We start from the raw sequence: 23,152 nt of genomic DNA, 5'->3' as shown, positions 1-23,152 counted from the left end.
CGATAATCTCCATGTTCGAATTAGTATACGATTGATATGGTCGATCGGATAATAACTAAAAGCGTATCTAAATTTGAATATTTCACAGCTACTGTAATTCCTTACAAGCACATCGTACGTACATTTTTCCTTTATTTCGGTTACTGGTATCACGAATTGCTTCACCGAGTAGAAATTTACATTTTCCTTTGCCAATGACGTCGGTAACGAGATTCTATCGAAGCTTCGCTTTCCCTTTACCTTGAACCGAGAAAATCGATGGAAAATTCTTGGACGCAGTCGGTAAAGTCAACTCGGTCGAGCTGGCTACACGTGAACGTCTCGTCCAAGGTTTTACCGGAATGTCCATGAGAAATGAAAATTCGGAGTACGTGGCGCAAGCGCGTCCCTACGTGCCCCAGAATCGATGGGGTTGTATATTCGCATGCACGTGATCTACGCCGAAACTGCTGGATCATGCGCAACAAGTATCGTCAGGGCCGTCGTAGGAATGGCAAAAATTGCTTAAAAACATTTTCAAGATATTTAGAAGCAGTCTTCTTTAGAGATGTTTCTCAAACAACGTGCTCGATAGGGCACAAGTGCAGACACGTTTTGAGGTAGAACGCGACTCTCGTCATCTTGTTAGATCACTTTCACGTCTCAATAAAAGATTACGCAAATTACCTGCTGTATCTGTAAAACGATATTCGTTGACAAATTTTCACGCTCTAGTGCATGATATTTTCGTTCTGCACGAACACGCGTTTGCGTAAATTGGAATTCTCTGCGAGAAGGATGGATCGTTTGTTAACACAGCCCTGATCCCTCGTGTTTGATATCGCATCACATGGCTACCACGCAAACGTCCTTCCGTCTTTATAGCGTGCAGGAAAAGCCCCGCCCGCGGATGGTTTTCTCCTGACATTTGTATCGCCAGAATTGTAAATTTTCTACGTTTGTAATAACGCTTAAAGGAATCAGAGAAGGAAATTGCAGCTTCTAGAACTACCGACTGATAATTTGAAAGTTGTATCATGGGGTTAGCGGGACGAGAAACAAATATATGTATATATATATACGAGCACATACGAGCTCCATTTTGCAGTTCGATTGGCGAACAATTCAGCGTGTGTTGAAGATGTGATCACGTAAATTTTATCGAGAGGTGACTCGTATTTGTTGGAGGTATTATCGAATTAACGGGGACCAAGGAGGTGTACAAATGATAGTATTAGGGATCAAGGATATTCAGATACATCGAAAATACTGGTGGATAATTTCCTGCCTTTTGTTGTTGTTGTTCTATGCCGACTTGTCAACAAAATAACTCATATACGTATCGAATCGAGCAAGGTACGAGTAAATAACAAACTTTCGTAATTTTGTTTCAGGCAATGGTATTTTGCTAAAATTAATTATATACTTTTATGTATATATATTTGAAAATATTATTGCGCGCAAAGTTTTTGAACAAATTAATTCACCGATTCGTCATATTTTGTCCATTCCTATTAACTTGCTACTTTATGTTTTTCAGGTACGCTCATCCAAATCTTAGATAAACCAAAAGGAGCTCGAAGTAGATTGAGCGCGACGTTTGGAGGCAAAGGTGGTGGCGATAAGGAAGCAGTCAGACAGTGCTTTCTCTTTTCCAATCATTTGTTACTAACGACGCGTCAATCGGACGACGATGGTCGTTTGAATCTTGTCCCACAAATAGGAAAAATACCTCTTTCCGATGCGGTGTTAGTGGAGGACCCTAACGAACAGAGTACCGCAGATGACGATGGTATTACAACATTATTATCCTTCGACTAAGGCTTCTTAGTGCTTTACCTTGTAATCTCATGCTACTGCAATCGGCTTAATCTTTTGCACTTAGTAGGTGGTTTCTTAATTGTAACTAAACGTAGATTTTTGCGAAATTCTAGCAGCTTCGAACGGCAACAAGTATCATTCTTAGTTTGAAAATATGTTGTAAAAATTGATTTCCACAAATTTGTTAAGTATTTAAACGACTAATCGATCAGCGGATTCGACACGAGGACTTTTTAACGCTCCTAGTTCCTAGTAGTAAAGAAAATAGTCAACTATCGTGTATCTTCCTTTAAAATGTCTTATTTTTAGATCTCTAAATAGACCAGCTGCTTCCCTATACGTAGAATGCTCCTTCCTTCTATTTTTAATTTTTTATGCATTTATTTGCAACACTTCAAGCTTCTTCGACTTTGGGCCTGCGGCGACATTCCAAGCAGTGGATGATCTGTCTTTTGCAAAAGTGTGTTAAATACTTTACACATAATTAATATTGTATTGCCGTGATTGCAAACTGATTTTAGAACTGTCAGTATGTTCGATGTCCAGCGGCATCAGCGAGAGCAGCGGAAGTGGTAGCGGAAGTGCCAGTAGCCAACTGCAGAACCGTGACTTCAAAATCATACTCGACTTAAAATCTGGCGGATCTCAAGTTACCGTACACCTCGTAGCTCCTACTATTCAGGTACAGCGTAAAACGATTATAACAACGATTATTATCCATATAATATATAATTATTATTTATTAAGAATCATCTGCCATAGACACCTACGTTCTTGTTAATTTTCTCTCAGAAAATTCTCTCTTCAGAATCTCTTGAATTATCTCTCTTTAATTACATTTTATATTTTCCATTTGCGAGGAAAGGCAAATTAACGAAACTTTTAATTAACGAATGAAGGAGAAAGCTGCTTGGATAAGCGATATCAGCCAGTGTATGGACAACGTTCAGTTCAACGATTTAGTTCGAGGCTCGTTGTCGGACACTAGTTCCGTCACGATGCCTCAATCCATCAGGAACGACCCGAAACTGTTCAAGGATGACGTAGATATCAGATTCAGTAGGACCTTAAATTCCTGCAAGGTGCCGCAAATCCGATCAGCCACTCCTGAACGACTACTTCAACGTCTGACGGATCTCAGATTTCTCAGTATAGATTTTCTCAATACGTTTTTGTTAACGTATCGAGTATTCACCAGTGGCGTTACTGTACTGGAAGCTCTGAAGAAAGTGTTTTACGAGGCTGAGCCACCCGATGCCGAGATGCCTACTGGTTCCCTGGTGTAAGTTTCTGAATCTGTTGCCCATTCTTGTTTCATACGAAAGCATCCTTCTGACCGAGCGTACTGGATTGTGATAATCCTGTCTCTCCGCGAAACAAGTTGTAACGTACGCGTGAAATATGAGAAACTTCGACTTTTCTAATTGGATGTAAATGTGTATGTCCACCAGATCCTTAGACGTATTGGGCGGAAACACAGCGGACTCGCAATTGCACGTGGACGATAGAAGACGAAGCAGCGTTTCACCACGAAGAACCAGCGGGGCTAGTTCAGTTTCTGGTATATTTATCGACTTGTACATTAATCTTACGTTATTAAAAAGTGGTTTCACGGAAGAAAATATCGATAAATTGTCTCTGAAAAATTCACCTTTCATTTTTTTTTTTTTTCGTATATAGGATACGGATCGGAAATAAGCGACAGCCGTGAAGCGAAGAGTCACGGTTCCTGTGACTCTAGCAGCGGCGGATACACGCTCAATTCAAAGGGATATTGGCGCAGTGGCGGATATAAAAAGGGTAAATCGTTTATTAAAGTAAACGAGCGTAGCATTAGCTTCCTTTGCGTATGCAGAAGCGATAAATCGTACTTAGATGGCCACTGTCTTGAAAAAGTAAAATCTGGTAGCAGAGTTAGATAAAATAGTTTTATAGATTATACGCATAGAATAACGCTCCTCTGTTTGTAATGTATTGTCAAATAATTACGAGTCACGTACAAATACTTTTCGATCGTTACAAATCGCACGAAGTATTTATAGCGAAGCATTTAAGTAGTTCAAGCGGCAAATTATGTATTAAAATAATATATTTGCAAATTATTTAAGATTTCTCTTTTAAGTAGCTCTGTTTCACATTACGGTATGCAGTTAAGTAGATCGTAATTATTTTGAAGATTGTTGCATGACGCAATAGCATATATCTAGTTTTATTAGAAGAATTATCGCATTTTCTATTATTTTACTCGAGCGATATGTTTTTTAACGCGTTAACGTTATTATATTATCAACGTTAACGATTCAACGACTCTGTCTGCTAATAAACGATTACGTATTGCTAATGTCTATTCAAATATGCGTCAGTGTTCGTGATTAATAAGCGCACAATATAACAACAAACTTGCCATTGTTAATACCACGAAATATGCGCGAAAGTTATTCTATGAGTTCTATCAGTTCGTATCACTAAAAATATTTGTAACTGTCGATTAATAATTATTTTAGTGGACGAGGAGCAGCAACTAGGTTTGATTTCGGAAGCTCCTTCAATTATAAAACGAAGTCCTACTATACAATCGTCCACTGCGTCCATTGGTTCTCAATCTCCTGCAACACCACGAAAAATCAGCATTCGCGTGGACAAAGAAAAGAAAGAAGAAGACGATGGCTGTCATTTAACGATACCAAAGGTCATTGGTGTTTCGTCCAGCTCTGAGACACTCACGGGTAAGATCAAATTTCGGAAAAAGTGCACGGTTTTTTAATCGTATCCAAGGAATAGGTAATAGAAATCATAGAATAACTGCAAGTCGAATTTCTGTTCGGAGACAATAATTAAGATCTATTTTCTTCTTTTATAAAATTTATTTTAAAAACTAGGATAGAACGGTTAACTTTAGATTGCAAGAACAAACCATCAGAAGGCGATAGGCATAGGATTCCATTAGAAGTCTTCACTAGGCCTTAAGCTATGAAAGGATGAAGCACTTTGCGAAGAGAAGTAGTTGATCATGACGAAAAATATGATTTTCCGGATGTATTGAAATATCCGCTTGGCTCAAGTGATGGGATAAAACGGAACACTCGTTTAAAACCAACATATAGGTCGATGTTAATATAGTGGCTCGTTCTCTTCTTCCTCTTCTCCTCTTTTTCTTTTCGTTATTCTATATTTTCTCGACGAACTTGACGGACACGCACTAGTGTCATTTCGAAGAATACACGTGGATTTTTACGTGAATAACATCCGCATGAGATAAGTGCGTTGATTATTAAAATTTCAACTGACAGCTGGATCGAACGAAAGACGTATCTCGTACGTCATAATTTTCTGTGCGAAGTTAAAATTTTCTGGGAAACCAGAACAGCAATTCGAACTTTACTCTGCAATCAATCTAATTGCAAGAAAGAATAACACGTGCCAAGAAACATCTCTATTCTTGCCTATACGTATTTACATAGGCAGTTTATTCCATACTGAAGCGTTTCGTTTTGCCGCGGATGAGATGATTCGGTAAACATTTAATATACTTGACGTATTAAACTTCGACAGCAAGAATTTCCTCAACTCTCTAAATTCTAAACCAAGAAATAATGTGCGCGCGGGTTTATGGTCGATCGTGAATTATTGCGAGGAATATTTAGTCTCGTGTCACGTAATGGCAACTCATTAGCACTTCTTATCAAAGATAAACACCGGCGTTCCGTTTCACCCCACTCTTCCCTGCATTTTACCGAGGCCTTTGCATTGATATATATATATTAATATTATTTAAATAATTTCGTCTCACCTATGTTACGCATGCAGTATTATTAAGCGGCGTTACTCTTAAAAAAGGTAATATTTTCCAATCTATTATACCTCCGTTAATAACTATCCGGATACAGTAAGAAATTACGTCACTTGAAGGAAAATTGACTGTAAATTATTAAAAAAATTCTTTTTATCATATAATATCTTACCGTGACAAACGCGTTTCGCGATAGCTGATATTAAATAATAGCGTAATTAATTTCAGATAATACGGTAATAAGCGCACCGTCCTCTCCTAGCAATCTGAGTTCTGTTACGTTGGTTGGGTCAACTGGTTCAGGGTCAGGATCAGGATCGGATCGAAGTCCACAGGATGGGGTTACTTATTCGCGTGGCGTCTCCGAAGAAACCGATACACCTGTAGCAACGGATCCGCCAAAAGGGGGTACGCTGATTACGAAATTAAAGCTTAACACGCCACTTGTCGCATGGCTCCTTCACACAGGCTGTTCCATTATAACTTTCTCATACAATTATTTCCAAATTATCAGAGGAACAGTTTATCTACGAGGATGCCGAGTCTGAAACATCGAAACAAGCGAAAGAGGAGACACCGACGAAAACTCCTACAACGCCAAAGGCGACAGCCATCGAAACAACCGAGAACGAAGCAAGCAAACACGAGAAAGAGAAACAGCCCGCGAAAGAAAGTGAAAGCAGCAGTCCATCGGCTCAGCCGCCGTCTCCTCAACAAAATCAGCCGAATCAACAGAGGCAACATCTACATCATAACGAACATAGAGCATCCATCGCCTCTGCTCCCGCGGCTACCGCGAGAAGTAGCTCGATTTCTACGATAACTGGAGTATGTGGAGAAATATGTTTCTTTGATACACTTAATGCTATTCATACACACAGATACATATGCATAACGTGCATAACGTGTCATAGTAATTGAAATAAGTAGAACGTAGGGAAGTATATGGTACAGAAGGCCGGTGATAGTTCATTTTCTCTAAATTAATAATATTTTTAATCGAGGTATTATTGCCGATATTACAAAGGATTTAACGTACAACGAGCTACGTTACTACGTAACGCTAATAGTATTTTTGGTTGAAATATAAATGAAATATTGAATAGGTTATTTGCGTTTTGCAGAATTATTGGATGAGCAGGCGATCGATTCAAGAAATCGAAATGTCTTCCCAACAAGGCAACTTCCAACATGACCAGGTTTCCAGCAAAGCTGGAGTAGTGATTACCAGCTTTCGGCAGAGTCATCGAAGGTTCGTTCGAGTATTCCTGACGTGTTTAACTGTCTATGTATATCCATACGTTGTTGTACGCATCATAAAAAAAAGTGCGCATGTCGATCGATCCGAGGTTTTCATTTCCCGAAAACTATACGATATCGTCGTCTTTATACAGAAAATACGATCGAACAACGTTTATAGTCATCTACCGTATCCATTTGAAGAAAACATTAGCATGCAACTTCGAGGACATGTATAAATTGTATCGAGCTAATTGAGATACCATAATATTACGTTAAAATAACGATTAATCATTCTATCGAACGTGTACCGCGAATATAATTAAGGAACTAATTTGTACAGACGTTTGTATCTTGAAACAGAAGAGAAAAAAAAAAAAGAAAAAAAATTATCTCTATTTCGTTTCACGGTATCGCTAATGAATGTTGACTGTAATAAAGGTATTTTTCACTTTCTTACGCATGAGTGCTTTGTCTCGGTATTCTTACGTGTTTTCTTCCGCCTACAAATAAATCTTCCTTGTTTTTCTTGTAGACAGAGATATTCGTATTTTTCTATCCTCGTTTAAACAACACTATCATCTATTATCTCTATTATTTATGAAGTACTGCATACGTAACGATTGGAAAATTTATGTGTATCTTATTATATTATTTTTACTACAAAGTATATAGCTTTTCCTTATTATAATTAACGACCATCGTATATCTGATATTCTTCTACTTTAATATCACTTTCTTTTATCTCTACGTATATCGTTTATCCTTAGGAGATCGAGCGATACATCGAAATTCCAAGATTTCAGGTTTGAGTTGGTAATTGGACAATTATATTTTTTCAGTGACACGAACGAGCGGATTCGAAAGTATACGTATTGTAATTTAGTTGTAAAATCGATTGTCCAAGCTCGCTTTCGCGATTTCGTACGTTTTATACGATATTTATTATTCGACACGATAGTACGTGAATAATATTCTTTCGAAAGAACGTACTGTCGATTCCAATATCGACGTAAATCGTTTCTATTCGTAACTCGACATGCTTATTTTCACCAAATGAATTTTTCAATCCAGGATAATACTTTAGTTATTTTAATGCAACTGTATTTCATATGACGTTTTGTGTCACTTATAGCGTTGGACCTGTACCTATCTGGTAAGTGTCATCGTTTCTGCTTCTGAAACACTGCTATTTTTCACTCTATGTGGCGCATGATGATCTCTATCTCTTTCACAAACTCACGTGTATGCTCTCTCGTCGTTTTATTGCTCACGTTCACTTGAAGCACATTGCAAAATTTCTAAATTTCCATACATCCCGAAAGGTATCTAGGTATCTTCTTAAATTTATTAAAAATAAAATTCACCGCCTACAAAGAATATAACATCGGTCGTCATGTAATTCGACGTAGTTATTTTTTATAATTTAAGTCGCAAATAGTTTAAACTATAGTAACGCATAATACGAATCGCAAGACGGTACGAAGTCCTATTTCAGAAGAACTATAACTTGTACAAAATCTTTTTACAAACCTACTTTTCTCGAATAATGGACAAGATTTTGAATGCATGAATACCCGAACCTGATTTATTCTAAATATCGACTATCTTAAAACCAAGATTCTATATTATAATGGCATAATATTTTTTCAAATGTTTTTGTTATCTCAATATTTATTTTTCAAATGAAATAATCAAAGCTGTATCGATATCTTGTAATATATTTCTTAAACATTTGTTATGTTTCGTACTACCTACTTTCATTTTATTACTAATTATCCTGCATCATGGGCGAGCTAAACGAAATAGAAATAGTTTGAACTGTTTAGACGTCTTGTATTAATTGATATTCGCGGTAATAGTGTCTCTACCGTGGCTATAGTTTAGTACAGCAGCTGGATACAGCTATTGCATTGTCGGTATTTGTTATTCAACTAGACAGCAAGGCGCACACTAGTGCACATTAGATTCTAGATTAGAGAAATCATTCGCAATAGGCTGATTTATTTAATAATCAGTATTTTTTTGTCGCAAAAAATTGTACGATGCATATATTATACATATACATGTGTATATAGCGTCGATATTAACAATATTAAAATTCAAATCTAATTAAAGTGTTATTATTTTTATTTATACAATTCGTCATACGCAATATGTATGTGACATAAAAATTTAAGGAATAAACTTGAACTAATATTTTCCTACGTATAATTCGATGTTCAAACGTTTGTCGATACGTTTCTCGATAGTTCATTGAGAATACCGTGGCGGAAGATAAATACGGTTGACACTGCAAAATAGAAATTCAAGTGATAAAGAAGTTGTAAGATTCAGCGTATTTCGAATGATCAGTAGAAAAAGATTTAGATTTTTCTTTTCTTTTTTTTCTTCGTAATGTGCTGAGTAGTTTGTAGATAACAAAGAAAGAAATATGTGTCTTTTAATCGTCACACTTAGATGTTCACTATTGTCTATAAAATGATGAACGATATAAAGTTTGATATTCTCTCGTCTTAATTAGTAAATTTATATTTTAATATTACAAATTATAATATGTAAATTTACTGATTATTGAAATGTTGTACGGCCTAAAGTTGGTGGGGAACAAACATGTTCATAAACAGTAATCATCCGATGTTACGAAACTGTCGAGTAATTTAATATCTGTGCTTCACCGAAGATTTTCAACGTAAAAGATATTCGCTCAAATTAAAAGCCTATCTCTGGAAAAGAAGAAGCTTTGATTCGAATCACGATAATTCTCGAAAGGGAATTTCCTAAAAAATATGGTAGAATAAACAATATTATGTTTATTAACGAATATACTCGAATAGGCAACAGTATGTTAACCAATAACAAACTACTAATTAAATAATATACTTTATGATTATTTATTTGAATAATACGAGGAATGATATATTAAATGGTATAACAATTTACAGATGCTAAAGATATGCATGTTATGTAACGAATTATGTGTAATGTCATAGCCGAAACGTTTCATACTATTCAAAAGAATAATCATAACGGTAAAAAGATAAACACTATGTGTCCATTTAATATGTACAAACAGCACAAAAACAAATTCAAAGCAGAAAGGATTAACGTTGCTAATCTATATATCTAGGAGTAGTACCTCGACGGCTGCAACTGCATTCGCAATTGCAACATCTGCGTCGAGCAACCCCCCGGACAAAGGCATCGATGGAAATAATCGCAGTGGTTCTTGTCGAGACAAAAACAGGCGCAAGGAGTCGGTCATGTCAACTGCAGCCACGATGCGAGTGTTAAACGTTTTGAGGCATTGGGTCTCGAAACACGCTCAAGACTTCGAGTCCGATCAGACGTTGAAAAATCTGACGATCGAGTTTCTCGAGGATATCATGTACTGCTCGAATCTTCTTCCGGCTGAACACAAAGCCGCGAGCCAACTTCTTCGATTGATCACGAAAGAAGAGCCAGAGAGCAACAAAGTGGATCTGAAGAAACTGTTGGCATCTCCCACTGTACGTATACAAGAAACATCGATAACCCACGATACTAAATAGACATAGCTAATTCTTTTGTATTTTTCCTAGTCAAAAACATTGTGCTACAAACCGTAATATATTGAAAAATATCGTCATGCGATTTCAGGTGCAAACGAAAGAAAGCATCGAGACGCTATCGGCGCTTGAAATCGCAGAGCAAATGACGTACTTGGATCACAAGATCTTCGTGTCTATTTCAAGCGAGTAAGTTATCCAAACGTATTAACTCGTTGCTCCGTTTATGAATCGTTGAAGTTTCACCGTGAAAATAAATGTTTTTGGATAAAGAAGATTCGTCCGACTCGTATCCATCGATACAGGAACGCTGACATCCAAAGTATTTGTAATCCGCTTCTATTTCTGCGTAGGGAATTTCTTGGACAAGCGTGGATGAAAACTGACAAGGCTACACGCGCACCGCACATTCTCTTGATGACGAAGAGATTCAACGAAGTGTCGCAGTTGGTCGTCTCCGAGATTATCCGACGTTCGAACATGTCAGCGAGAGTTGCAGCGATCGAGAAATGGGCCGCAGTCGCGGATATCAGCAGGGTTTTGCACAATTACAACGGCGTGCTGCAGATTTGCGCAGCTTTTACAAACAGCAGCGTCTTCAGATTGAAAAAGACTTGGGAAAAAGTTTCGAAGACGGTAAGGGACGATCACGCGAGTTCGGCGATATTAAAATGCCGAATGACGAACATATACGAGCTGTTTCGTTTGTTTTATAGACGAAGCAAACGATCGAGAGACTACAGAATATCGTGTCTTCGGACGGTCGCTTTAGAAACCTACGGGACGCTTTGCATCGATGCGATCCACCTTGCATTCCTTATTTAGGATTATATCTGACCGATCTTTCTTTCATAGAAGAGGGTACACCGACTATGACCGAAGATGGCCTTTTAAACTTTTCCAAAATGAGAATGGTAAATCGGTTTACTCGTTACTCGGTCATGTCGTAAAATTGTTACTGTAAAAAATGAAAGAGAGAGAAGAGAGAGATATCGCGAATTGAAAACGTATAAACTTGCTTAGCTCGAGCCAATTCTTTAAATCGAGTTTGAAATTTGGAGGAAATTTTTCGATTTATTTCCAGATTGCCCACGTGATTCGAGAGATACGACATTTCCAGCAGACACCCTACAAGATCGAACTGATAACGAAAGTTACGAATTATCTGCTGGACCCGTCGTTGATGCTAAACGAGAAGGATCTATATCGCATGTCCTTGGAGATCGAGCCAAGAACATCCAGGCTAAGTAGTTCAACCTTAATTAATCTGCCACCTTCTGTGAGCCATACATCCACAAAGTAATCTTAAGTATCAAGCCACTTCAATTATCGATACGTAATTATCCTTGTCTTATCCTCGGGCTATTTTCTAGATAATACGGAAAACATTAAAAGAGAGAGAGAAAAAAAAAGGAAAGAAATACTCACACCGAGCGTTGAATCTCAATTGCTCAATTGTGATTATGAGAAGCGTTTACGGGTTTAAATGTGCACTCAACTCGTTGATTCTGTACGAATCGTACGAGTAGCATTCTCGTTTTTCATCACGAGAAAAGGACGAAATAAATGTCTAGGCGAAGTTATAATCCAAAGCCTAACCGGCCAGCGTATCCTGATATTCCCCAAGTTTCTTCGAAAGTAGATGTCCAATATTTCTTGCAAATAGTACGAACGGCGTCGGTTTATGTCGGACACGAGCCAATGTGTTTTCAACCCCGTCCATTTCTGTCCAGTCTCGCTCGTCGTCACAGTCGCAGTAACGTCCGTTTTCCCTATATTTCCACTCGTGAATTTCAATGTGTGTTTACGTGGAATCCGAGAAAAGCGATGTTCGTTGCTACTTGAACGAGTAATTTGAACGAGGGAGGAAAATTTCTGAATATATCGATCGCGCTGTGCCATCTTCGCGTACGATGCGCGATCGAAATTTTCAATATTTTTGTTGGAACGCTGGATCGTTCCGGTCACAGGTACACGCGGAGGAAAAGTTTATAGTTTGTACGAACGTTACCAACATATTTCTATTTTATTTAGCAAACCGCGTCGATCACTGTCGTCGGCATGTACGAGACTTACAATTCGGTCGAGAGACGACGTTAAAGCGATGGACGATACCGGTGACATCGTTTATTTCGACGGAATGTAGACTAGCTGACGAAACCGGAGAGATTTCGATCGTTGATTTTTAGTTAAAGTCGCTGAATCGAGCAGTATTAATCCCTGAGACGCGCCAGTGCAAACGAATATTAATATTAAAAATGCTAGCGACGGAGATTAGCAGCAAAGATCGAAGATTGTATTTGACAATCAGTAGAGTAATGATATAATGCCTTCGATCGGCTCCTAATCCTAATCTAACTTTTACTCCCTTTTTCCAAACTTCCCTATTCTTATCGTTTCTTAATGTCGTTACAACAATGTCGTAGAGATATATAGTATGTGCTTAATTTTACATCTTTTTATTTCTTTTTCCGATAGTACCATGTTTTATAAGAAAATTTGCCGAAGAGTTTCGTTAGGAGAGCGGGACCTATCATAATTTCCATCGTATCGATATTTTTCTCCATCGAAAGATCGATCGATAACAGTGCAAAGTGTGATTTCTATTTCGTGTATTTTTAACACATTTGTCGTGTAAAGTCTACTCGCATATTGAGAACGCGCATATCATTAAAGATGTATCTAAATGTAATCCAAAAATATTTATTCCGCCATACTTGACGACACTTTTAGCGTGACTATTCGATGATCGTATCGTTAAAGTCGTCGTAACGAATACGAGGAAAATTAATATCCGTGTCATCTCGCTGAAACAAACGGGTTATTCATTAAACTGGATAGTTTACGCTTTGTTACGTTATATTGTATACTTGGTCTTGCTTTATTTATTATAATTAATCAAGAACAGAGGTGCTCGTGTTACGAAAATTACTACGTTATTAAAGAATCGAAGAAGAATGAAAAAGATTTATAACCATCGATTTAAATGTCCGAACGCGGTAACGAATTCAATGACAGAGTGCTTATCAGATCGAGATATATAATACGTGCAAAATAATGGAATAAAGGAAGATGTTCTTTAAGCAAGAATCATTAGCCAAAAATATACATAGAATAATATTCTCTGTCTCTTCTTCTTATACTCTTTTTCGCCTTTTAAAAAGAAACTATGTTAGTGATAAGCTTCGGTAATCAGCTGCATCCTTCGTAATCCTTTTTTTATCCAATTGTCAAAAGGACATTCCACGGATAATCTTCGTTATACTTTCCTCGATGTAAGATTCCACTTTATAGTTTATAGTCACGTGGATCTCGGTATTGGCTATGCCTTGTATTCGAAACGTTTCGGTTGTTTTTAGGTGTATCGCATATCGTTTCGCGAATTTCTATTTACCTCTCTTTTATCTAGATACGATATTATACTAATTCTAGTCAGTCTGTACACCGAGAATGAGAAAAAAGGAACATGACGTATGGGCTACGTGAAACATATTCTCCAGCTAGCACGTTCCCCGCACAAGTTTCACGCGAGTAAAACGATCAACGGGATATTATAGCGAGCCACTTTTCCATAACAATTGTAAATCCTGAACTAGTCGTGTTTTTTTTTCTGTTGATCGTAGCTTGTTTGATTGTAAATTTACATTGTATAAATATCTGTGATGGAAAAAAATAATAGTTATTGTAAATACGAAGCGTATCGCTCATAAATGTTGTTGAAAGTCAAATGGACTATAACCTGCGTGATTAACGTAAACCATGCGTAAAATTTTAACACCGATGTTTTCGTCAACGTCGAATACACTCGTAAAACAAAACTATCGATTCCAAGGGATTATACGAGGACAAATGTATTCGTCTGTGACAAAATTCAAAATGAAATATCATGGTGAAGTACACAAATGCAATTCTCCATTCTTTTCTTCTTCGGATGTTTCGTGCAAAGGAAACGTATATTCGATTAATTTTCTATTCGATTACTCGCTATACAATAACCGTATGCCATTTAATTCGATAGGTTTATATAGATCGTTTCATGAAAATCTCACGTGTTGCTGTTTCTCAAATCGATTACTTTTTGTGGTATCTGTTAACACCGATCGGGTTAAAAACGATCGAATTTGTGTACTTTCATCGAAAGTCATTTCTTCCTGGAGTTTCTATATCTTAAACGTCAAATACTCTTACGGGTCAGGAATAGAGTACCTGAATACAAAGCCCCGATCTCGTTATTAATTTTATTAATAACAATGTATCGTCGCTCTTAAAAAGAAACATACGAATTACCTTAAAAATCTGTGTTCACGTGTAACTTTCTTTAGCAAAGGCTTCTGTAAAAACAGAATTATATTTAAACAGATTCCGGATGGAATATAAAAAAAACGTCGAAGCAAACATACTTGTACAAATTGATACATACTTGGATAATTTTGCGGAGCATGTCATTCTCGTAATCAAAATGTTATCGATTCTCTTTTGCGTTGCAGGAGATTTCGTATCTTACGTTCCAAGATACATCTCGTTAAAATTATCAGCTTTGTTTTAACATAATTTTAACACGATTCATACATATCTCGAATCACCGAAAGATCACGAGAAACGAAAAAAAGATCTTTTACTTTCCCTCATCTTTATCGATATCAATCCACGGAAGACAATCCACGGAATTTCCAAAAATGTATCGTTGTTGATCGATCGAGACCAGTAAAAAATATGTGCCAATTTCTTTTCCAGACACGATAAACCGTTAGGAAGCTGATCCTACGATCGATTCATAGCGAAGCTCGTGTAACGTTGTAGAAAGATATTCTCTACTAAAGTTACTTATTCATAGTCTGCCAATGATTTATCATTTATCGTATTTATAATTAAATTCCTTCGCTTGTACATTATCCTACATACGCTTTTTCTAAACGTAGAGCTATATTTTCTTTCCACGGACTTGTCGAGTAATTCCAGGTATTTTGAAACGAATATATATTCAATTTTCGAGTAATGTTGCGCACAAATTTGCACGCTCAGTCACGGAGCGCGTTTCATTTGCAGCTTTGCATAAATTATTTGAAAGACTAATGTCGAGTTCACTGGTGTTTTTCTGTATACACAGGCGCGCGCGCGCGTGCACACACACACGCACACACACACACACACACACGCGAATACATAATATTAAATGACAATTTAGACAGAACTAGGTAACTATTACTGTTATTGATAAATGCAGATGTAAATGGATTATTATCTATATGACAAACGTTATAGAAATGTAAAATTAAACGACGTTTCCCTCTAAACATCAAAGCAAACGATGTCTATAGATTCTATAAATTGTTATGCCACTGTGTCGTGTGAATAATGTCGCATAAGATCTTCTCGATAACGGGCACTTCTAAGATTATTAGTGAACCTTAGATTAGTACGATTCTTTAATCAGATAAAAAGAACGTGACAGGAAATGTCAATCTCGTACCTATAATCAGAACATAGATGTAAAAGGAATAAGAGGTGACGGGGATTTAAAAATATTTGATGAGAAAACGAGGTGAGCTTTGACGAATCCAATCTTTATAAAATTCTTGATTATATTAATTTATTTAACGTCAATCACTCGATACCTTAAACGGTCGACATTTAATCACTCGATAAATACAGCTTTTCTTTTTTTTTTTACTTTGAGACTCGTTCGAAAACGTTAAAAGTTCGCTTAAAAAAAGAATTGTAAAAGTCTCACCAATGGAATGGAACGTTGAACGTTTCGACTTAAGGATAATGTTCATAATGGGAAAGTAGATGACCTAGAACGAAAGTATCGTGGAATAGTTTTGTTACTATGTAACACAGGACACTCGTAAGGATTACATTATTCGACCGAACGAATTTCCGATGGCTCGCTGCCGTACAAAACTTTCACAATCAGAGAGATAATCAAAACAAATCCGAATACGTACTCTGTAGCGTAATGAAAGAACTCTTAAACACGTATGTACGTGTACGTACATGCGTGTAGATGTATACGTGTAAAGTGTCCAATTTTATTCAACATTATTTAATTTAACGTTCCTTTAAAAACGTTAGATCTTGTAACAATAAGCGTGTCTGACAACAAAATGATTTCACATGATTTATATTTATATTACGTACGTTGTAATTACATGTACTTAGTTAACGTTATGTTTCATTTGAATTTATTTATCGCAATTACGTACTTCATCTTAATCTTTAATTGTATTATATCGAAATAAAGCAATCAAATATTTTCAACGTATTTTGCGTTATAAATGTTTAATTGTTTATTCTGTATATCACAGACGTTGTTTTAGTTATTCGTAAAGATAAATTTAATACGTCTGAAATTTTCGTCTATGGACAGTAAAAGGAAACGATCGAAAGCAAAATTTAATCAATTCTTTCGCAAAGTAAAATATAACTTCGGAAGAGCAATCGATAAATTTGTATATTCGTACTTGATGCAAGGTTTGTATTATCGTAATTATAATTTTTCAGTTATGTATGTCGACAAATCAATAAATTAGCAATGGAAAGTAAGCTTCTTTTATTTTCGTTTTATTTGTGAATTTATTTATGAAAATCCGCGCGCTAATCGTAAGAAGTTCGAATTTATTCGATTCACCTAACAATATCGATCTAATAAGAAGCCTAAAACTAATCGAGCTAAATTATCAAATATTTCACGTAGTTACTATTTACGTAGAAACGTTGAAAACGAACGCAGGCAAGTGCTCGATCTATGGGAAGGTACATGGGAAACGTACATCAACGGAATAAGCATCGTATACTTTACGGAACATGGAAAGCCTGAAATCCGTGCAACACACGATTTTCTTTTAATGTTTTGAATCACCATAACTCGAGAATATTTCATCGGTATGATACTCCAACTTAGATCGTTGAATTTTTAGCGATCCGCGCTGTACTTTTTTATGAAAATGGAAACAGCCGTGTTCCAGTTAAAGATGCCAGTTAAATTCACGAAACGAGTATACAAAGTCTTTGAAGCGCGTTATACATATTCGTTATAAAACCTAAGAATCTTTAAAGGACGAGTTTCGTTCGTTAAAAAGAAGCTTAGATTTTCAGAACGATGTATAACGGTTAGTGTCGTTCCCAAAATTTTCAGCAACGCAACGGTGAAGATGAACAACTGTTAAAAATTAGAATTTACTTGTGGACGGTGATGAGATTGGAAATTTCGAGCAGCTATCTCGATTAGAAAATCGATACGTTATCTATTTAAGATTACGTTTAAGACGTTCGAAAATATCTATAAATTATAATTGCGCGTGGATGCGTGTGCACATGAGATACGAACGAATGAATTTGCGTGATAATTGTACATTCGTAGCGTGCGACTACGTTCCTTTAACATAGTTAAACTTAAGCGGAATATTATCGATCACAAATCATCAGCTGGTTGTGAGTAAATGTTAATTATATATCCACCGTCGACGTGGACATTTAGATGTACGATGTCAGCAATTAGACCGAGTAGTTTACACCGATGCAAGAATTACGATGCGTTAACCGATTGTCAGAGGAAATCCTTAAATTATAACAAAGCACGAAATCGATACAATCGCAATGAGTATGATCGAGGGCACCTTTTGTTATCCTAACTTAAAGTTATAGCCGTAAGAGCTTTTTTACTTTACCGTGAATAACTGGGTTCTAACTTTATCCTCTTCTTTAAATTACACGCTCAAAGTTATACGCGGTATTTCATTTAAATTATGACATTTTACGAGGAGAAATAACAACCTCTTATTAATCGTTATACTTAAAGAAACGTAATTGTTCCAAATTTTTGAATTTGTTGCCATCGAGATATACGTTTACCGTAACTTTAAGATCAAAATGCCCGCTTGATATATCTTAACGTTGCTTCGATTAAGAAACGATTATCGTAAATATAAATTATAATCAGAACTTCTTCCAATGATATCGCATAAAACTGGATTGCATATCATTTTGATAATTATCACGGATCAATAATTTTCCTAACGGACAAACGTTAGGCATCGTGCGCCAAATGATGCAATGTAATAACTAACTTCTGCATTAACTTTATCGCAACGTTCAATGTAAATATCGTAGAATTACTATTGAGATTGTGAAAAGTGGCTTGCAGGATTGAGTCAAAGAACATGCAAGAGAGACGATACGTATGTTCTGTAGCGTGTAATTGCGATCTCACTCGTTATAACACTGTATGTCATCTTTGATTCAATCGAGTACTTCGATGTCACATATGTTTTTATAAACTGGTGAGAAGCAAATACGACGAAGAAAAGAGTTTCCTTGTTGAAGAATAATTAAGAAAGAAGGCCAATGTCTATTCAAATATCAATTTGAATGCTATACATTAATCGTTAATGCTGTCTATTATCTATCAAACATTTTATATCTTTTCTCTCTCGATCTGTATACATTAAATAGAAAATATTCTTCTGTAACTCGTTTAGATTTTTATTACAATTGCCCACTTCCTGAATTATTTTCGAACGTTTCCGTCAACCTCGTTCTTTCTTTTCTCTTTTACCGAGACCAGTCAAAAAACGAGAACTCGCCGGTGTCGTGTACGCAACTAAGTACATACTCGGACAAATTACAAATACGCGAAGATGATAACGAACGTGGTAACATTGTATTGCTGCTGACTGAAAACTTTCACGTAGCACTGCCAGTAAAATTGAATGCCGCGGCACAATTAAAAATACCAAGCTAAACATCGTCCAGAAATAAGAAAAAATATTTTATTCTCCGTTGTCGCGTTTAAACGAATCCGACGAGAATAGCAGCGGATGCTCTTTAAAGAAAACTTCCATAGATTATTGCGCCTCGGTTCTTTTTCCCCTCTTTCCATAAAAAAAAACCGCCTTTTAACTTTAGCTGCTTTTAAAACTAATGGCAGTATCTCTGTTTTCAAAGCGATTTCAATAATTCATTCGGCCGAACACACTGTCTTACGATGTTTTCTTTTCACGATTTTCACATTTACCTACATAGCATTGTTTTACACACAGTGCGACTCTTCGTCCGTGTATTTTTATTCTTATGGAGCCACCTATTGTCCGCGATCCCGATTGCTACGCTGTTTTCCACGTTTCCCAGAATACGAGTATCTTAAAATCGCTATAATTAATTATAATCGATTATGCTATAAATTGCGGCATAAAACTTGCTGTCGGCCACGCGATTATAAAAATTTGATACCTCGATTTGTAATCTGTTGTTTGGCGGACGTTGAAATGTCGCGCGCTAGCGGCAGTTTTCTCCGTTTTAGGAAAAAGGCGTTCGTTTGTTGTACGCGCGTTCGACGACGCGACTGTTGCGCGACTTCTTTTCTCGCTCTTGCCCGCATCAATAAAAATTTCAATTTCTTCTTCACCCTAATAACGCCATGTATAAATGTTAAAGCGTTTTAGTGGTTACCACTTCTAAGAAAATCCTACATCTGGTCTCTTTAGTTTTTTCAAGCACCGAAGCCATCGACAGCGCGTAGACAAAAGACTGCGACGAAGGCAAAGCATAAACAGTAGACAGGCGACGTTGGCTTCGGGCTTTTCAGTTATCGGGTAACACAGCTAGCGTGAGGATCTGGACCAGCTCAAATTGTATTCTTACTTATAATTACACTTCTATTTATATATATTTTCTGTCTTAAAATTTACCCACGAGTTTTCTCTGTTTACACGTCGAATAACATCAACATAAAGCAACAGTTTTGTCGCTGGTACTCGGCCAGTGGTAACCACGCGAAACAAACATTTTTATAACTTGTACGTTAATGAGAACAGTCGTGAATGTAATAGACATGAATTATACTTACTGCGGTATTAGCTCGAGGGCTTAATACGAACGAGTAACGGCCATTGCAATTATATTTTCTGCATTATTTTACGCCTGCTGGAAAACGTATGGTGGCAACAAAAGTATAGAGAGATTATGCTTACAGTTTATTTTCATGCAAAGCGTATGGATTACGGAACATAATTTTCCAACTTTAATCGAGTTATCGAAGGAAATAATAACGACGAGCCTAATTTTACTTTGGCGAATTCCGCGCGAATATCGTCAATTGCTCGAATTTGTGTCGTGATTGTTTAATTATTTGCTCCATGAACTTTTCGATCAAAGAATTTCTATTAAACGATCTGTTCGAATTCGCCTAGGCAATGTTTTATTCTTGCGTTTCGCGATTAGGTGCGTCCTAATATTTTTATTCAAACATATTTTTGATAAGTAGCAAACTACGTTTATTTACTTAACTGTTTCGATTGCGTTTCCTATCTATTTTCCTCTAGTTCCTAAATAGTGACGCGTGATTCCGAACGCACGGCTCCTATGTGCACGCAATTGTAGGTTCAGGTAATGACAAAACCAATTAGTATAATAATTTAATGCGTACTGCTTACCGCACTAGCACAATTTACGCGTAATTTTCCTCGGCCGATAACCTGGTTGCCTCGCTGCTGTCTCGCTACTTTACAGCTTCGTTATTGTATCGGTTCGTGTGCCAGCAAATATGGACTCTGTTACGGGGATAGAGAGGTACGTACAATGCTCGATCTATGCATCTACCTAACACGATGTCGGGGCGAATTTGAAAATCTGAATATCACGTAAGAATGCTGGCCAATGCATGGAATATCGAAAAGCAGACGAATGTAACGTAGCAATGGAGTAAGTGTGTAAAAGCTTATGATTTCGTTGTGTATTTACACGATACATGTAGAACAACGGCGTAACGTGATTCATTCATAACATGGCCAACAGTTTGGTGTATCGTGGTGTTGCGTGTTTGCGTTTGAAATGATGCCCACGGTTAGAATCGCCGCATTTACTGCCAGCTTTTTGCCCCTTGGTTCGTTAACATTGTCAATACGCATTGCTGCCTTTGCACGTTCTGGCAGAAATCATTACATCGCATTGAAATGGAAGATAATTATAACACAACTGTTACCGATCCTTTGAATGCCCATATTGATCAGTTTGCGAACCAAATCCCTGGATTACAATGGTTTTCGTATTATATACATCAAAGGGGGTTGCTTGGCGTATTGAGCCTCGAAATCTCTACCATAACTATAACGGTATAAGATTTCATTATTATTTCCGATTGTGTTAATGTACCTACTATTACTTGCTGGCAATATCGTTTATTATTGCAACAACCGTTAATTAATTAAGAATAATTTCCTTCGAATACGATTCATTTAAAGTAAGATGTTATTGTAGTTAGCCAGTCTCTTTGGATATGTATAATTCTTCCACCAGCTAATATTTTTCTTTCTTTTTTTTTTATTTTATGTACTACGTACCTTCGTTACTTTCTAGGAGATGTTTAATTACGCTAATTATCTTCCTCTTTGCGTATCTTCCTCCTTTCCTTATCGGTATTCGTTAACGAAGTAAATTAATTTCCATGGTTAATAATAAAAACTTGGCCAGTGAGGAATATTTACATGTAGAAGTACATGCTGCGTTAATTTCGACGATGACTTTTAGACGAGCAGAATAACCAAAGTCAAAAGACAAATATCCTTTATCTACGGTAATTTAACTCTCCGACATGTGTGTATCTTTTCAAAGTTTCACTCTTTCGATACTACGCGGAAGATTATCGTAAATGAAACGAAGTTTTCCGAACTCAAATTTTCTATGTTTATCTTATCAGAACGTGATACGTTGTACGACGAAGCAAAAAGGCAAGGGGCAGTTTTTCATTGAAATTCCGAATTTATATCCGACGACATCGTTCTTCGTGCAGTTCGTCGTGCGATGAGATATACGTACGGGTGATACTATAGAAATGGGAATTTTTTTGCGATTCTCGCTTTTTAACACTCTTAAAAACGTTAAATTGTATTATATTTGCACAGCAGAGGAAAATAATAACCGTAACTTCGCAGACACACTACGATGACCGTCGATTTAATTCATGTATATACAAGAATTATCTTTTATACGTGAAATTCTCAGTCCTCTGCCATGTCACAGCTACAAAATTTATTCTACGATCCACGCTCGGTGAATGAATTTCGAACTATTCGCTGATTCTTCTTTTTTACATATATTTTACGATAGACATATTTATCTTTCGCGTTTCTTTCTACTTTGATCGATTCTAGTTAATTGACAAAAATTATCTACAGTCTTTGTCGTCACTTTAACGTCTCAAATCCGTGTGAAATTATTTCTAAAGAGAAAAACGATATCTACGATATTAGGAAAGAAAGCAGGCGAAGTAAGTGAAAATTAATCGAGCGAAGCTAATGCGCTTTTTACGTTTTCTGGTCATTTTTTGATTAGCTGACGTTGAAAATTCTGCGACAATCACCTGTTGCAGTCAATTAGCTTTTCAGTCCTCTGCTTCGTGTTTTATTAGTTTTGACAAATTTTACTTAATGTAACGCAAATATAACACTGGCATTCATTTTAATATCGTGATTCAATCGTAATTGGCTCGAGAATTTTTAGCATTTTATAAAATCCTCAGTTCTCTGGTCTCGGTCCTCTGTGAAATAATAATAAGTAATAATAAAGTATGATAGAGCATTGAGAGAAGTACTCAGGGACCTGATGAATGTGTGTCGACTGTATTTATATTACATAGATGCTTCAATATTACATCATATAGATACTTTAGGTAAAGTTACAATTCAGTCTTTATCAGATCGCGTTTCGTTATCACCGATGGATGAACTAGAGCTAAATGTATCGAAGTTCTACCCTTTTGTATTTTGTTTATTAGGCC

At 36.6% G+C, this 23,152-nt stretch overlaps 1 protein-coding gene across 3 annotated transcripts in view; it reads left to right on the top strand.

Moving 5' to 3' along the window:
- LOC117159532 (ras-specific guanine nucleotide-releasing factor 1) overlaps positions 1-18,848 on the top strand; it is a 56,843-nt gene extending 37,995 nt beyond the window's left edge. Inside the window, exons 12-27 of one of the 3 annotated variants that reach the window (XM_033339454.2) lie at positions 1,520-1,771; positions 2,200-2,260; positions 2,347-2,482; positions 2,700-3,082; positions 3,252-3,361; positions 3,481-3,600; positions 4,305-4,526; positions 5,819-5,998; positions 6,105-6,418; positions 6,715-6,842; positions 7,965-7,985; positions 9,960-10,338; positions 10,469-10,566; positions 10,731-11,013; positions 11,094-11,291; positions 11,462-18,848. In XM_033339454.2, the coding sequence (XP_033195345.2) occupies positions 1,520-1,771; positions 2,200-2,260; positions 2,347-2,482; positions 2,700-3,082; positions 3,252-3,361; positions 3,481-3,600; positions 4,305-4,526; positions 5,819-5,998; positions 6,105-6,418; positions 6,715-6,842; positions 7,965-7,985; positions 9,960-10,338; positions 10,469-10,566; positions 10,731-11,013; positions 11,094-11,291; positions 11,462-11,680 (3,104 nt within the window). In that variant the 3' untranslated portion in view covers positions 11,681-18,848. Of the gene's footprint in view, positions 1-1,519; positions 1,772-2,199; positions 2,261-2,321; positions 2,483-2,699; positions 3,083-3,251; positions 3,362-3,480; positions 3,601-4,304; positions 4,527-5,818; positions 5,999-6,104; positions 6,419-6,714; positions 6,843-7,964; positions 7,986-9,959; positions 10,339-10,468; positions 10,567-10,730; positions 11,014-11,093; positions 11,292-11,461 lie in introns of all 3 variants that reach the window. The other 2 variants (XM_033339468.2, XM_033339459.2) reach the window with 2 other exon arrangements.
- The last annotated feature ends 4,304 nt before the right edge of the window (positions 18,849-23,152 follow it).

Source organism: Bombus vancouverensis, chromosome 13, assembly GCF_051014615.1.
Source record: "Bombus vancouverensis nearcticus chromosome 13, iyBomVanc1_principal, whole genome shotgun sequence".
NCBI lineage: Eukaryota > Metazoa > Arthropoda > Insecta > Hymenoptera > Apidae > Bombus > Bombus vancouverensis.
Note: the sequence above shows the minus strand (reverse complement) of the source record. Positions and strands in the feature narration are given on the sequence as shown.